Here is a 16,813-nt window from a genome sequence, read left to right on the forward strand (position 1 = left end):
ATGTTATTTTAGTGCCCAAATAATAATACACAGAAGCAGCAAATTTCACTAAAACTGTTAATATCAAGCTTTATCTAATCCTGGATTTCAGGTTGTTTCTATTTTAATATTGCAAACAAAAATCTGTATAGATAAACCCTTTCTCGTATCTTTATATCTGAGTCAAGAGACCTATATTAGGATAATTTGATAGCTAGCCTCAGAAAAGGCTGTTTCCTAACAAAGTTGTACCCTATTTACGCTCATAGTCACAGACATGAATGCCCCTTCAAACACTTGAGTTACTTAGCATTGATTTGGGGGGGGGGTAACTCGACATCTTCATACTTTGCTTATATAACTCTTAAGACATAGATTAAATGTTAACATTTTTAAACTGCAAAATATCCAACTTCGGTGTGGCTTAATCCAACATCCATATATTTTAAAAGATATGTATTAAGCATGATTCTTGAGAAAGACGTAGATAATTTCAATGTGCATACTGCAACAGAGCAAATTAGTTTTATCTTATTTATATGTTTTATAAGACTTTAATTCCAGAGGGCATAAAGAAGAAAAAAAAACAACCCAGTAACATTTACAGTCTCATTTGATTCTAACAACCATTCTGTTGAAATACTAGAATGAATTCTTCCCAAAATTACATCTCGGCAGACTGATTTATGTAAAGCACATAACTGTTACCACCACCCTCCTGTCAATCTGTCGACCGTGGTACTTCAAGTACCAGCAGAGTCAGGTTGGATGGGTTTCAGAGAATCCTTCAGACTAAGATAGATAAGGAAATAATGCCTAGTGCTATACTCCCACAAACGAGCCAATGAAAACCTTACGGATCAAAACAACACTGTTGGACTTGCTGGCTTTGGACATGTCACCAGGCAGAGTCAACTGCTAGAGGAATTAAGAGTTTGGTGAAGTTGAGGGCCAACGAAGGCAAAGGAGACCCTCAATAACATGAATTGGCACAACAGCCACCGAGAGGGACTCAAACATGCCATTTACTATGAGAATGACACAGTCTCGGGCGACACTGAATTCTATTGCATGTAAGGTTGCCGTGAGTTGGGGTAGCTGCCTATCGTAGTCAATAAGAAGCAAAATCGCTGTGGACACATAGCGGCCCGATGACAAGAGTCGAACTGCCCCGGTGAGTTTCTATATTCCTATGGAAGTAGAAATTTTCATCTTTCTCCCAAGATAGGGCAGAGTGTAGATGCTGCTCAGAATTTCTGAAGCTGTAAATCTGCAAAGAAGCACACAGCGTCATCTTTCTCAAGTAAAAAAAATATAGTCGATAAATTTGAAGTGAGGTGTAAATTAGTGGGATAGTTGTGCAAGCTTCTCAACAACATCCAATGTCTACATCCAAGTCCCATTAGAACTTTAGTCAATTCTATTCCCTTATCAGATAATAATTTTGTCAATTATACTTCAAGTCACATAATCAAAGTTAGAAAAAATAAGTTGGGTCCTCATGGGCAGTAAGTTTTCACCTCACCATCACCTGACCTCTCAATAGCTAAGCTAACTTCACTGTTCCACTGAGGTGGGACTTCTAACTCAGGCAAGATGTACTAGCATCGCTTAAACTTCTGAGAGAAGAATCTCTTGGTTTTAACAGATTAAAGGGTACATCTAGGGTCTTCCATTAGTAATTTCAGCTGCCAAAAACTAGAATTGATTTTCATCAGTTTTATAAAGGATGGGAGTCTTTTATTTCTTTTGAAATAAGAGAGTGATAAACAAAGTAATTTAATTATAAACACTGTTGTCACATGGATCCAACTCCCAGCGGCATTACAGAAGTGGGTTATGAGCCTGTAAATCTCGACAGAAGCAGACAGTCTCGTCTCTCTGCTGCAGAGACTGGTGCTTTGAGCCACTGGCCTTGCAGTTAGTAGCCCCATGCTTAGCTATACCACCAGGGCTCCAAAGTTAATAGCCACAATTTTAATTAATTCCCCCGAAAATGAAAAGCCAAACCAGTAACTATCTAGAATAAGAAAAAAAATGGCACACACACACAAAAAAAACCCCAAAAACTAAAAAAAAAAACAAAAAAACCAGAAGACCCAAATCAAAGACTTTTATCAACAAACATAGCCGGGGTAGACAGAGGTAAGTGTAATTATGGAATCTTGCCACACTACATAATACTAACAATAATAGCAGACTGCTTGACCACCACAGCTAAAGGAAGTGAGTAGTAGAGGTAGCAATCCAATTCTAGTCATCTGTAGCCAAAATGAGGACGACAATGTTTTTCCAAACGAGGCACTCTAGGCCTAAATGAAATGTTCCAACTGTTCTATTTAAGTGTAATTGTTTGTATGATATAAACCTCAATCCAAAAGAAAGCACATAAACTAGAACAAATTTAAAATGGGTCTAGGGAAAATAAGTAATTAGATGGTAAATTTTAACAAGTATATATCTGCATTACTCTATTTTCCAACACATTCTTTTTTTCCCTTTGACCCATTTTATTTATTTTTAAATCATCTTATTGGGCACTCATACAACTCTTACCACAGTCCATACATCCATCATGTCAAGCACATTTGTTGCCATCATCATTCTCAAAACATTTGCTTTGTACTTGAACCCTTGGCGTCAGCTCCTCATTTTCCCCCCTCCCTCCCTGGTCTCCTCCTCCCTCATGAACCCTTGATAATTTATAACTATTATTTTGTCATATCTTACACTGTCTGACATCTCCCTTCACCCACTTTCCTATTGTCCGACCCCCAGGATGTTATATGTAGACCCCTGTAATCGGTTCCCCCTTTCCACTGCACCCTTCCTTCACCCTCCAGGTATCGCCTCTCACCACTGGTCCTGAAGGGATCATCTGTCCTGGATTCCCTGTGTTTCCAGTTCCTGTTTGTACCAGTGAACATCCTCTGGTCTAGCCAGATTTGTAAGGTAAAATTGGGATCATGATAGTGGAGGAGGGGGGGAGAGGAAGCATTAAAGAACTAGAGGAAAGTTGTGTTTCATCGTTGCTACACTGCACTGCACCCTGACTGGCTTGTCTCGCCCCCATGACCCTCTGTTAGGGGATATCCAATTGACTACAGATGGCCTTTGGGTCCCCACTCCGCACTCCCCCTACTTTTTGTTTTTTGATACCTGATCCCATTGACACACCAGGATCACACAGGCTGGTGTGCTTGTTCCATGTGGGTTTTTTGCTTCTGAGCTAGATGTTGTTTATTTACCTTCAAGTCTTTAAGACCCCAGATGCTATATCTTTTGATAGTCGGACACCATCAGCTTTCTTCACCACATGTGCTCATGCACCTGCCTTGTCTTCAGCAATCGTGTTGGGAAGGTGAGCATCATGGCACATTCATTCTTTCTGAGGTAAAGGCTAGTTACCTCTCTGGTCAATAATCAGAGGGTACTCACTGGAGGCTTAATTCACATGAAACTCTACAAATGGATTTTTGCCTTTAACTGTCTGTCATCCAGTCTTCTGAAAACTGGGTGCTCAGAATTTAAACTCGAATACAACTTCTTCCGAGCTTAGACTTATTATTTATGACTCTTAGCTGGCATAGGCTAGCATCTTTCTTCCATGTGGATGTAGCTGATATTTCACTTAGATGGCTACTTGTTTTCAAAACAAGTTTGTAAGACCTTAGACCCTTGATGGGGATAATTATTTCAATATTGCATTCTAATTTTAAAACATGAAAAAGATATCACTCTCAAACCAATGTAATAGTGGTGAAACCTTATAGCAAATCAAGTCCTGAACAGATAAAAATGAAGATCCCTTACAATTCGGTCATCCATGTAAGAGCAAGCAGCATCTCATGATCTGGCTAAACCCGGCTTCTTTTGTAATCAGAGCATAGTGCTTACCCTCTGGTAAATAGAAGGGTATTTGATCATCTCCAAATCTTGCTAATAACCATTTTAAAATTGGTGTAGCTTAAGCCGTCAAGTCATATGCAGTTGTCCATAAAGTGCTGCTGATGCATCATTTACTTGCCCCTGGGGTCCTTTCCCTCATTCTTAACTGTCTTAAATGCATCCAGGCTAACCTCCAACCTCAAACACAAAATAAGAGCTTCAGGTGTTTAACCTTTTCTCTGTAAGTTGGATCATCTGTAGTGATTTCCACATTTCCCTGTTTTGTAAATAAATGTTGAAATATGCTTTTAACAGCAATCACTAATTTCATAATTTTGGTTCAAATCCACATATAAATACCTTTCTTTTAGTTCACAGGCTTATTGTTTTGACAAGTATAATAACAACAAGGAAAAATCTTAGTACTCCTACAATAGAGAATGAAATATTATTTTAAGAATGCCCAAAGACTTTCATTTAAAAAACAATTAAAATTTCAAAAAAAAATTTTAAAAACCCCAAATGAAAATGCTTTAGTCTTCTTTTGAAAACTCAGAAGGGCCTTAGTAATTTTTTACTTTGATGTAATAATGAGAAATATTAATAATCACTCTATGGGAAGCAATGTCTACAATATGGTAGAGGTTACACAATTGTCTAACTTTTGTTAATTTGTGACTTAATCTTTACAGATGTAGTTTGCCAAGCCTTTCTTCTCCAGAGTCACTGTGTGGGCATGAACCACTACGAACTGAACACAAATCATTTGTGCCATTAATCTCCTTCAACCTAGTTTTTTAAAGCAAAATATAGCTTTTAAAATAAGGGGGCCAAATTATGAAAACTTAGCAATTAGTTTTTGCTTCTTAGCAAAAACTTCTTAGCAAACACGTAGGAGATATGAAATGTTGTAGCTGGGAGTTCAGGACCACAGTTTCCAGGGAGGCTAAACTAAGGTCAATTGGCATAATGTAGACAACATCCACAACCTTCTTTGGTGAGCAGCAACTGGGTTTTAAGAGCTTGTGACTGGCCACCAAGTGCAGCTATTGGTCTCTCACAGCTGGAAATGAAGAGTAAAGAAAATGGAATAGAAACAATTGGTCCTAATGGACTACATATAGCTCAGTCTCCGAGACCAGAGCACTAGATGCTTAAATGCTCCGAAAGCTATCACATTAGAAGATGCTGGGGTAAGGTGGAGGAAAATATGAAATTCAAAATCATGAAAAGTACCAGGTTTTCTCATCAAAGATAGAGACCAGTAGATCTCCAAAACGATGGCCCTCTGGCACCCTGCAGATCTGGAAATGAACTCATCCTCATGGTCTGCATCTTAGATGAGTAGTTGGGCAAGTGTTGGGCTGCTGACTTCAAGGTCAGTGGTTCAAACCCATCAGTGATGCCACGGGGGAAGCTGCAAAGACGCATAGTTTCAGAAATCCTACAGTCACTCTGAGTGGGATTCCACTTAATGGCAGTGAGGGTGCTTGCTTTTTTTTTTTTAATCAGGGGAACAGTAACAATAGGGAGGGCAGATACCTTAGAATAATCAGCCATTTGAGATTTTAAAAGTTGGCATTTGCTCACAAAGTTCAGAAAATTGGAAGTTATAGGAAAGGAAGAAAAATTGTAGCTGGAAACAGGTAGTAGGATAAGTGATATTGTTCATTGTAGAGATTATAATCTATGACATGAAAACAAAGTAACAATGAATTGTTGAATGGAAAGTGATTTACTCTAAACCTTTACCCAACTCATAAGTTTTTGAAAAGTTCTATACCTTATTTTAAAAACAAAGAAACCATATTATAGAAAAAGTGGCTTTAAAACACCTAGATTTGTGTACCATATCTACAACTCACTAATTGAATTTATGAACAACTCATAAACTCCTATTATGTACAGTAAGGATTTTAAGTATGTACATAAACCCTAACTGGACTGAACTATATTATTGTTCCGTTGTTAAATTAACGGGACACATTAAAGTATTAAAACCCATGCTTTATAGTAGTAACTAAGTAAATTGGCCTCATTTTGAAAGCCCATTTGCCAAAAGAATACTGATAAATATGTGAATAAACTCTTGAGACACAGCATACCACTCCAGGCAGTTTAATTAAAAGATATAATCCTAAATCAGAAAGTTGTATGTATACTGATACTTATCACATATATTATTTAGAATGTAAAATTTTAAACATGAATATTCTAAAACGTAAATTAAGTTAAAGAAAATATATGTAGTAACATAGAAAAGATTTATGAAAGCACTGAGTAACAGGCAAAAAAGAATGTTCCAGATTCTAAGATTACAAATATGGGTTATGGAAAACTCATACAGAGATAATACAACTAAAATTCATTTAAGAAGACCAGACATATTGGTCTGACAGAGGCTGGAGAAACCCCTCAAACTATTACCCTACGACAGGGGAGCGTCTGGGCCCACGGGCTTCTAAGGCCCGAGGTATCACCAATACCAGTTAGCATTGCATGTCTCCCACAAGAGAAGCAATTCCAGCCATCACATCAAGGGTGAGTTAATTAAATGTTTGACCAGTATGGCTCCCAAATGATGTTATAAATCTCTAAAAGGCCCTGGGTAATAACAAAAAAATAAAAAGGTCTCCATCTCTCCCTCTAAGATAACCTTCTATCTTGGAACTATAGCCAGTCCTTTCAGCCAATTAACACACTGGCCTATACAATAAATACCACCAGCCAGGAGAAAGAAATGTGCTCCTTAGAACAATTAGCTATAACATACCAAAAGGATTACATCATATTAGAAGCAAAACTGAGAAAGTTGGAAAGAGCAGGAGATCAGTTAAATGGAACCAGGGTGTAAATGGGGAGGGAGACTACTGAAACAATCTGGAGAGTTTCCAAGGCTCTTTAAGGACGTAGCAAGTTCAGGCTTTCTCCAGTGGAGAGGCAGGTGGTTTTGAACAGCAGCCTTTGCTCATCACTGCCCACTATGTTATGGTAACAGACCGTAGTGCCAGTGTCTTAGTCACCCAAGACACTAAGGTCAACTGGCAAACATAGTTCCCAAGGGAAATTTCTGCATCCTACTGTGATGGGCAGTGATCACCTTTCAGTCAAACAATTAACAATAACACCCATGAGGAACATACTCCTGATAGCAATCTATTACACAGGACCAACAGAACAGTATTTGCCCCCACCCCCCCCAAAAAAAAGCTCAGAAGGCACAAAACAAAAATGGGGAAACCAGGGAGGAACGCCACAAAACAAAATGCATACAAATTATGGCACGGGAAACTGATACACTCTGTAAGCTTTCACTCAAACCACAGACAATGCTCAGATGTATAGAAAGTAGCAAATAAATCACACATAACTTAAACAGATATAAAATGAAACTCTTAAAAAATAAAAATGAAATTTTGGTAATCATGATTAGTAAGCATGATTCTATAAAGGAAATAATCAGGAAAAGATACATATTATACTAAATAAAACTTTTTACAACACATAAATTAGTATAATTATCCTAACTATCCTAGCAAAATAAAATCCTGTTAGAAACCAACAATAAAAAATATAAGCACCCCAACAGGAAAAAAAGTAGCAATTCATGAACAGGCAATTTGCAAAGAACAAAAAACACAAAAATTTAACTCACAGTGACTTTAAAGTAAAAGTTCTATCAATGGTAGGAATACAACTTTATATGCACACATATATGCTTTTTTACATCTCACTTCCTGCTTTTATAAGAAAATAAGCAGTAAAGCTTTAAAAACAGCTAACTGAATACTACCCACCCATAGCAAAAGCAGCCAAGACTTAAAAGGCAAGTACTTCACCGTAAGGTACCACGCCAAACATTTCACATGTTGTTCTTTCTCATTCTCATAATTCTAGGACAAAGTATCCTTAAATTGAAAAGTTCACTGACTTGTTTAAATTCAAACTAGTATAAGCAACTGAGATGTATTCAATTAATATGGCTCCCTTCTAGCTCTACTTCCTTACGTGATATATTACAAATTTCAAACACTATGCCTGTAGTCTATAATCCCATTTTAGAGAGAGTGCTCTGCTGTTTTGATCTTAAATGGCTGATTATTCTAATTTACAAGGGTATTTCGTATTTTTCTGAACACGAACATACAAGCATAGTCGTTGGGTTATAAATGGTTGTCCCTAATACAATGTAAAAAAAGAAAAGAGGAGAAAAAAATGATTAGGGCAGGGACTGTACAGATGTGTGCTCTATACAATTGATGTATGTATATGTATGAACTGTGATAAGAATTGTATGAGCCCCTAATAAATTGTTAAAATTAAAAAAAAAAACAAACAAAAAAAAAACAAAGGGCTCAAGCAGAAAGCAAATGTTTGAGAATGACGATGACAACAAATGTACAAATGTGCTTGACACAATGGATAGATGGATGGATTGTGATAAGAGTTGTATGAGCCCCCAATAAAATGTTTTTAAATAAAAAAAAAATGGTTGACTTCACAGTTGCTCTGGTAAAGTCTATCATATTAAAAACTAGCAGTACATACAGTGATTCCTAACAACAAACAGGTATTATTCTGTGATCAGATTCAAAATATTACTATTAACATTATTGTATTATTAGAGATGTTTTTAGTGTATTTGGAAGTTCTTTAAAAATTTTAATGACTAGAAAGGTATGCTGTATATATCATACACTAAGACAAGTAATTAACATCAATATTGGAAATGAATCAACATACATACACACTCATCAGAAAGACAGGCTTAGATATGGAACCTGTTCATAATCTGAGGACTGCCTATATTTTGTGTAAAGGACTCATCCTCAGTACCAGATGAATAACATATTCAAACAATGAAATGCTATTAGAATTGCCCCAAGAAGAATTAGGAGCCAAAATTTTAGTATACTTTTAAATGGACTTTTCTATTTAAGTCTCAAAAGAAAACTAGTCTGGCCTAATTTATTGCTTGCAGATCTAAGCTTGGTCAATAATAATAAAGAGTAACAATTTAAAGGTTAAAGTTAAACTCAATGGCATACATGAGTACCTTCTCTTCTTAAAAATCTCATCCTTTAGTAATTGGGGCTATAAGCTATTAGGACAGAAGATTTGAATTCATTTAGAGCAACTAGACTTCTCTTAAGATCTCTTTCATTCATCTTAGGTTTTTAATTCTCTTACCGAAGTTCATTCTGGCCTTCTCAGTCTAACGAGTCTTCTCTTGAACAGAGAAGACAGAAGTAAAATAAGAGATCTTAGTGAACATAAAATTAAATGAAAGACTACTATGGGCACCTAGGAAGAAAAGCACAGAGAAACATATTGCAAATCTGAAACCTCTCCACTATGGTTTCTTTTTTCAAAAGAAAATCCATTAACATCGGAACATATGTAACATTTACTTACATATATTCTTCACCTACAAAAGTCGAATGCTATAATATTGCAGTGGCGAAGCCATTTCATATCTGTCTCAATATGTATTTTCATTAACTACCACAACTAGCCACCTCATAGCTTAAGTTCCGTAAGTCATTAGCTGTTAAGAGGGTTTCGCTTTCCTAACATATGGATTCCATATGGCTCCCATCAAGATTCCAGCCAAGGAAGTTATATGAAGAAAGTCTAGTCTGGCCTATAGGGTGAGTCAGAACTGTCTCAAAAACACACCACAGCTTCAATTTGGCAAAGCGGTGTGTTAGTGTACTAATTTGGTGCTATGAATCAAAACCGATGGCAGTAGGTTTGGATTTTTTCAAACATTTTCCCTTATAAGTGGTTTTGTTTTTAAAACACCAAACAATAACTTACAGTTCATCTCGTTGTCTCTGGGACAGCACCATTTTGGCTGTATTGTTAAGCTTATTAGATACAGTGGTATCTCCCTCTTCTGAGAAACCAAAGGCTTTGCGACCCCTGGATTTATAATTAAATATGCCACTAAGTGGCTTCCACACGGAGAAATTGGTCCTTTTACAAGTGAATCCAACGGTAACCAGGAGATAATTCAACACGTAAGGTTCATTCCACCTAAGGAAAAAGAGAAAGAAAACATTATTACTTCTTTCACTTAAAATTTAAACTTGTTCTATTTAATTATTTGTAGGATGAAGTTTACAGGGATGCTAATACAAATATTAGATGTTCTAAATCTACTGTGGAAATCTATCAATGCTAAAATATAAAATATTTTACTTATTATATATTGGTTTTAATAGTTTATTGGGTCAAACAGCACAATTAAAAAATTTAGTATTTTGTTACCCCACTCCCAACCATGTCACATGCCAGATACCAATTTCATTACATCTCGGTAACATATGTCTCTAGAAGACTACAAATCCTTTAGAGACAAAACACAAATTTTCTAACTTGCCAAAAACGACTGGGGGTAGAAGGCTGAGGGTTAACTCAGGAAAGAGTAAAACTTACAAGATTTTTTAAAGTATACACAAATCAGTGATAACTCTATGCAAGCTTCAAGGCTGAAAGTCACCAATAACCTCCTTTTAACCAATGTACTCAAAAGAAACCAACTTAATATTATTTCCACTTATTTTGTGTCCCTCAGAAGCATAGGCTTTTAAAAACAAGTAACTAAACAGGCTACCATATATATTCAAGTATAAGCTGACCTGAATATCAGCCGAGGCATCTAATTTTACCACAAAAACTGCATTAAAATGTGCTGGAAAACTCGGCTTATACACGACACTAATCCACTTCTCTAACATAGTTTTTGCATAATATTATCTAACAGCATTTCAGAGCTTTCTATAAGTTGAACCACATACAATCAATTTCTATACAACTAAAAGGTATTGTGGTCTGTTCAATGAGTAAATATAGGTTAAGTGAGACAAATAATTACTGTATTTCTCAAATAATCATGATTTAAATCTCCAAATTTACAAACAAAGCTTAGTTTGTGTTATCACACTGGGTAAAAAGTAGGTAGCTAGAATTTCCACTAGGTTCCAGGAAGTACAAAAACCAAAAAAAGCAGAAGAAGCAACAACTATTGCCATCCAACAAATTACAAGAACTGCGGCAGAAGAATGCCTTGCCAATGTAGCAGCAAGGAATTACTAAACCCAAATGAAGGCCAAACATGTTGGTGGGACAAGAGGAAAGTAAAAGCAAAGAGAGAAACCAGGAGGCAAAGGAAATTTATAGAGGTCTAAATACAGGCATGTACATATGTAAATATATATATAACGAGAGCAGAATAGAACTATATACTTATAAATATGTGTTAAAAATTAAGGTTGCAGATGAACATTGGGCCTCGACTCAAGTACTCCCTCAACACAAGAACACGTTGTTCTAACAATCTGGCATTCTGTGATGCTCATCTACCTGACACGATCACTGAAGATACAATGGGTACCTAAGTAAATGTGGTGAAGAAAGCTGATGGTGCCTGGCTATAGAAAGATAGAATCTGGGGTCTAAAGGCTTGAAGATAAACAAGTGGCCATCTAGCTGAGAAGCAACAAAGCCCACAAGGAAGAAGCACACCAGCCTGTGTGATCATGAGGTGTTGATGGGATCAGGGTCAGGGCATCTAAGACCCAGAACAAAATCAAACCCAAGGTGAATGGGGGTGAGGGGCATGGAGTGGAGACACAATGCTCATCTGTAGACAACTGGACATCCCCCTACAGAGGGGTCACAGTAAAGAAATGAGCCAGTCAGGGTGCAGTATAGCACCGTTGAAACATACAACTTTCCTCTAGTTCTTTGGTGCATCCTTCCCCCCACTATCATGACCTCAATTCTACCTTACAAATCAGATTAGACCAGAACATGCACACTGCTACAGACAAGAGCCCGCAACACAGAGAATCCAGGACAAATAAACCCCTCAGGGCCAACAAGAAAAGCAGAGATACCAGGAAGATTAGGGGACGGTGGGGGGTCGGGGAGAGAAAGGGTGAATCAATCACAAGGATCAACTTACAACCCCCTCTCAGGGGGACGAACAACAGAAAAGTGGGCGAGGGACAATGGAGGACAATATAAGATATGAAAATAATCTATAACTTATCAAGGGTTTGTGAGGGAGGACAGGTGAGGGAAGGATAGGAAAGAAAGGGGGAGCTGATATCAGGGGCTCAAGTGGGAAGAGAATGCTTTGAAAATGATGATGGCAGCATATGTGCAAATGTGCTTGACACACTGGAGGAATGTATGGATTGTGATGAGAGGTATAAAAGCCCCCAATAAAAGTACTTAATTAAAAAAGAAGAATTATTGCCTTGCAGGGTTTCCAAGGCCGTAAATCTTTACAGAAAGAGCCAGCCATGCCTTTCTCCTTAGGAGTAGGGTTTCTGGCTTAGAAGTAAGTTAAATAGGAAACTTCTGTGTGTGAAGAGATGGAAGAAAAGTGAAAGAGATGGAAGAAATGTATGATTACTTCCATGTGAGATATGGTATGCTGATTCCAAGATGTTAGTGACATTTCCAGCAGGAAATTATACAGACAAATCCAATTCTGAAGAGGACTAGAAACAATGAGGTTTGGTAAGTACTACCTTAGAGATAGATGGGTCTGGTGAAGTAGTGGTTTATGCACTGGGCTAACTTCAAAAATCCACAGCCCCAAACCACCAACCATTCCACAAGATAAGGCTTTCTACTCCCTTCAACAATTCCAGTCTGGGAAACCACAGCAAGAAAACCCTATCCTATAGGGTCACAATGAGTCAGAATCAACTCAACTGCTGTGAGAGTTTTTTGGGCGTAGAGATGGTCAACTGAAGTCATGGCAATGAATGAGTGAGCCCTGGGGATGTGTGGAGCAAACGCAGGCTTATGCTAGAGCCAAGCAGAGCAACAGAAACACTTATACAAAGAAGTGAGTCCAAAACTGAGAGCAAACAAAGAAGCACATACATAAAAGGGAGGAAGAATGTCACAAAAGCCAAGCAAGTACTTGAGAGAGAAGCAGTCAACAGTATCCACGGTTGCCCAAGTATCAAACAAAGTCAGGTCTGAAAGGGGCCTCTGTATTCAGCATGGCTGATGAGAATAATTTCAATTACTGGCAGGGACAGAGCTTAACATGCAGATTCCAGACTTCAATGGGATGTTGTAAGTACATGTTACCAAGACACATATCTCAAGAAGCATGGCTGTGAAGGAGTGAAGCATAGGGAAATGTTAAACTGGTTTTCTAATACAATGAGGAGACATACTTAAAACACTGATGAAGAAATAACGACAAAGGAGATGTGAAGAATTTGAGTAACAAAAGTTTCAAGCCGTAATTAACCAATGGTTGCTAACAAAGAGATAAAATGTATTCCTTGACAGAACAGCGCTACATGAATTGTGTCGTATTTTGTGTGTGAGATGCATTCTTGAAAAAAAAAAAAAATCAAATCGGAATCCAATCAAGGCTCTGGCTTCAACTACAATTTGCAAGAACCATGGGGATATAATCACAAGATCTTGATTATGAAAACGCCCTACAGAAAAAAATGACCCAGTTTCTTCCACAATTCCAAAAGAGATATTTAAGGACAAACTTACTTACAAATTTTTTAGAAAAATATATTATTAATCATTGAAATTTATAGGTATTCATCTGGATTCAAATACACTGAACAATAAACCCATGAAGAGCTTTCTGAATAACTTAAAGTCCTGATTACATTATCTGATATTAAAGAATTATAAATGTGTTAGGTGTGATCACAATACTGTGGTTATTATTATTTGTCTTTTAAAATATGATAGAGCTTCAAAAGAGTCATAAGAAAATGTCATTGTCTTTTAAAACTCCCTGGCGGTAATCCACGTGTGGGTCAGGGTAAATGCTAACTGTGTACTAAAGTTTATCATACCTGGAATGTCTACTAGAGAGATTAAAATGAGTAATTTTTGCAGAATTACAGGCCTACAATAAAAACCAACAAATTTTATGCAAAACAATGTACCGCTTTGGGTGCAAAATTACTGACATAATTAGGCCGCCAGGGAGGTTAATTCCATTTTTACACAAACTTTTTGATGTTCCTCTTATATAGTGAAAAATGTGTAAGTGAAATCTGGGGTTTCCTTCTAAATAATTTGGAAATAATAAGAAAACTGGGGGGAGGACACATGAAATAAGATTGCAGAGTAACTTCTGGCTAATGGATACAGAAGGACTCACTCCTTACACTATTCTCTAATTTTGCATATCATTTTCCTTTTACCATACTTTTTTTTTCAATCAAAAGAGGGAAATCCTTATAGGAGAATGAGGAAAACGAAAGGAATGGGATGAACTTGATGTAAAAATGAAGAGCATGTCTCGCACAAAATGAAAGATCACCTTCCACTGTGTCCAAAATGAAGGAAAAGATGCAAGCATATTTTTAGGAAATAAAAAGTCTTTTGCTGAGGGAGAATAAGGTCACTAAAAGGCTTGAAATAGAGAAAAGAAAGTGAGTAGGAAGTATAGGAAGGACATTTTTGACCTTTTAGATTTTTAATATTAAAGGTGATTTAGCTACAAAGATGGGAAATTTTTCTGTAATAGGAATTACCAGTGTGGCTGCAGACACAGAAAAGGCACATATTTGGCATAATCCAGGGTTGGATGGAGAGTCTGGGAAGTATGTGTAATGAATGAAAGCATGGTGAGGAAAGATGAAATGATAAACTCTAAGCTGTATCAAGTAGAAAGTAAAATCAAGAAGGATATAGACTAGAGAACAAGGAAATTATATACCGTATATCCTCATGCGTAAGCTGAGTTGTTTTCAGCAATTTTTAATGCCGTTTTTGTGGTAAAATTAGGTGTGTTGGCTGGTATTCGGGTCGGCTTATACTCAATTATATACGGTATATAGATATGTATGTTATTTCCTTAGTGAACCGGAAAGTTGTAGCCAGAGTAGGATCATAAAATTTAAGATTTCTCAATGTAATAACTAAGTCAGAAAACAAAAGAGAACAACAACAAAACAAGTCAGTACAGCCGGAATGCTCCCTGAAAGCAGGGCAGTGAGAAATGCTGCCAGGAAAGACCAGTCACTGGAGAAGGACTTTATGCTTGGCAAAACAGAGGCGCAATGAAAAAGAGCAAGGGTCTCGTATTCAACAAGATGGACTGACACAGTGGTCTACAATGGGCTCGATGTTAGAACAGTTGTGAGGACAGCACAGGACTGGGTAGTGTTTCATTCTGCTACACACAGGGTCACTATGAGTCAGACCCAACTGAATGGCACCCTGGCAACAACATGAAGAATGACTACGCTGACACTCAATGGCTATGACAAGCACTGCTGCTAGATGTTGTCTAATTGATCCCAACTCTAATGAGCCCCGAGAACTCACAGGATTTCCTAGGCTGAACATTTCTTCTGGAGTAGATCACCAGGTCTTTGCTCCGAAAGACCAGCAGTGGAGTTTGAATACCAGCATTTCAGTAGCAAGCATGCAACGTTCAGAGCTCAGGTAAAGTTGAGACTGTGTGTTCACGTCTGTCTGTTACTAACACTAATAAAACTCTGCATGCATTTTTAGAAGGTTTTAAAATCCTCCCGAAGTCAAGGCAATGATTGGAAATATTAATCATTTTTAAACATGATCATGACAATATTTCAACATTCTCTTTTAAAATTACTTGTATATATTACATAAACATATTCAAAAGTTTAATTTATTCATCTGCACGCCAATATCCAGAATGCTCTTAGAAACCAAATCAGTGTTGCCTCCATCCTAAAAACAGAGGTTTCAGTTTGGTTATTTTGTATGCAGAACCCTTACACATTCTGTATTCTAATGTTACATTTGTTACACCAATGCATTTCCTAGATAAGAATGTACTCATTACCGAGAACAAAAAAATCAGGTTATTGTGAAGGGGGTGGGGGGTAGTGCAGAGTGGAAACCCAAAGCCAATCTGTAGGCAATTGGATATTCCCTTACAGAAGGGTCCTGGGGAGGAGATGGGCCAGAGTACACTGTAACACTGATGAAACGTACAGCTTTCCTCTGGTTCTTTAATGCTTCCTCGCCCCCACTATCATGACCCTAATTCTACCTTACAAATCTGGCCAGACAAGAGCATGTACATGGGTACTGATAAGAGCAGGAAACACAGGGAATTCAGGACAGATAAACCTCTTGGGACCAATAATGAGAGTAGCCATACCAGGAGGGGAAGGAGAAGCGGGGGGGGGGGGCGGTGCGAACGGGGGAACCGATCACAATGATCTACCTGTAACCCTCTCCCAGGGGAATGGCAACAGAAAAGTAGGTAAATGGAAACATCGGTCAATGCAAGACATGACAAAATAATAGTAATTTATAAATTATCAAGGGTTCATGAGGGAGGGAGGGTTGGGGGAGGGCAGGGGAAACATGAGGAGCTGATACCAAGGGCTCAGGTAGAGAAAAAATGTTTTGAAAATGATGATGGCAACAAATGTACAAATGTGCTTGACACGGATGGATGGATGGATGGATGGATGGATGGATGGATGGTGATAAGAGTTGTATGAACCCCAATAAAATGATTATAATTTTTAAAAGATTACAAACTTGAAACCTAAAAAGAATGTGCTTATTGCCTAAGTATGTATCATGCCATAGAAAAAGGTGGAAAAGTAGACAGGAAAAGCAGAGTACTCAAAAACAATTCTATAGAACAGTGAATGAATGATTAAACCTCTCCCATTTAAGTGTCTATGTAGTGAACAAAATAGGTTTTATACTATCAAAACTGTATTTCTTAAAAATATTTTATTAACAATTTATTCTATATAATAGTACCAGTTCAGAGTCTGTGATTATAGTAGGGAATAATAATACAAAAAGTATACTAGAGCCTATGTATATGGGAGAACTAATAATTATATATTAATGGACTAGTAACCAAAAATTAGAAGTCACTGGATTTAATTAGATATAGAAATAAGAGTCTAAGAGAGTC

General features: G+C 37.3%; 1 protein-coding gene across 3 annotated transcripts in view; it reads right to left on the reverse strand.

Moving 5' to 3' along the window:
* Positions 1–16,813, reverse strand: part of PAFAH1B1 (platelet activating factor acetylhydrolase 1b regulatory subunit 1) — a 65,477-nt gene that overhangs the window by 19,620 nt on the left and 29,044 nt on the right. For all 3 annotated transcript variants that reach the window (XM_075561186.1, XM_075561188.1, XM_075561187.1), the window contains exon 2: positions 9,688–9,906. In XM_075561186.1, the coding sequence (XP_075417301.1) occupies positions 9,688–9,719 (32 nt within the window). In that variant the 5' untranslated portion in view covers positions 9,720–9,906. The remainder of the gene's footprint in view (positions 1–9,687; positions 9,907–16,813) is intronic.

Source organism: Tenrec ecaudatus, chromosome 10 (assembly GCF_050624435.1).
Source record: "Tenrec ecaudatus isolate mTenEca1 chromosome 10, mTenEca1.hap1, whole genome shotgun sequence".
NCBI lineage: Eukaryota > Metazoa > Chordata > Mammalia > Afrosoricida > Tenrecidae > Tenrec > Tenrec ecaudatus.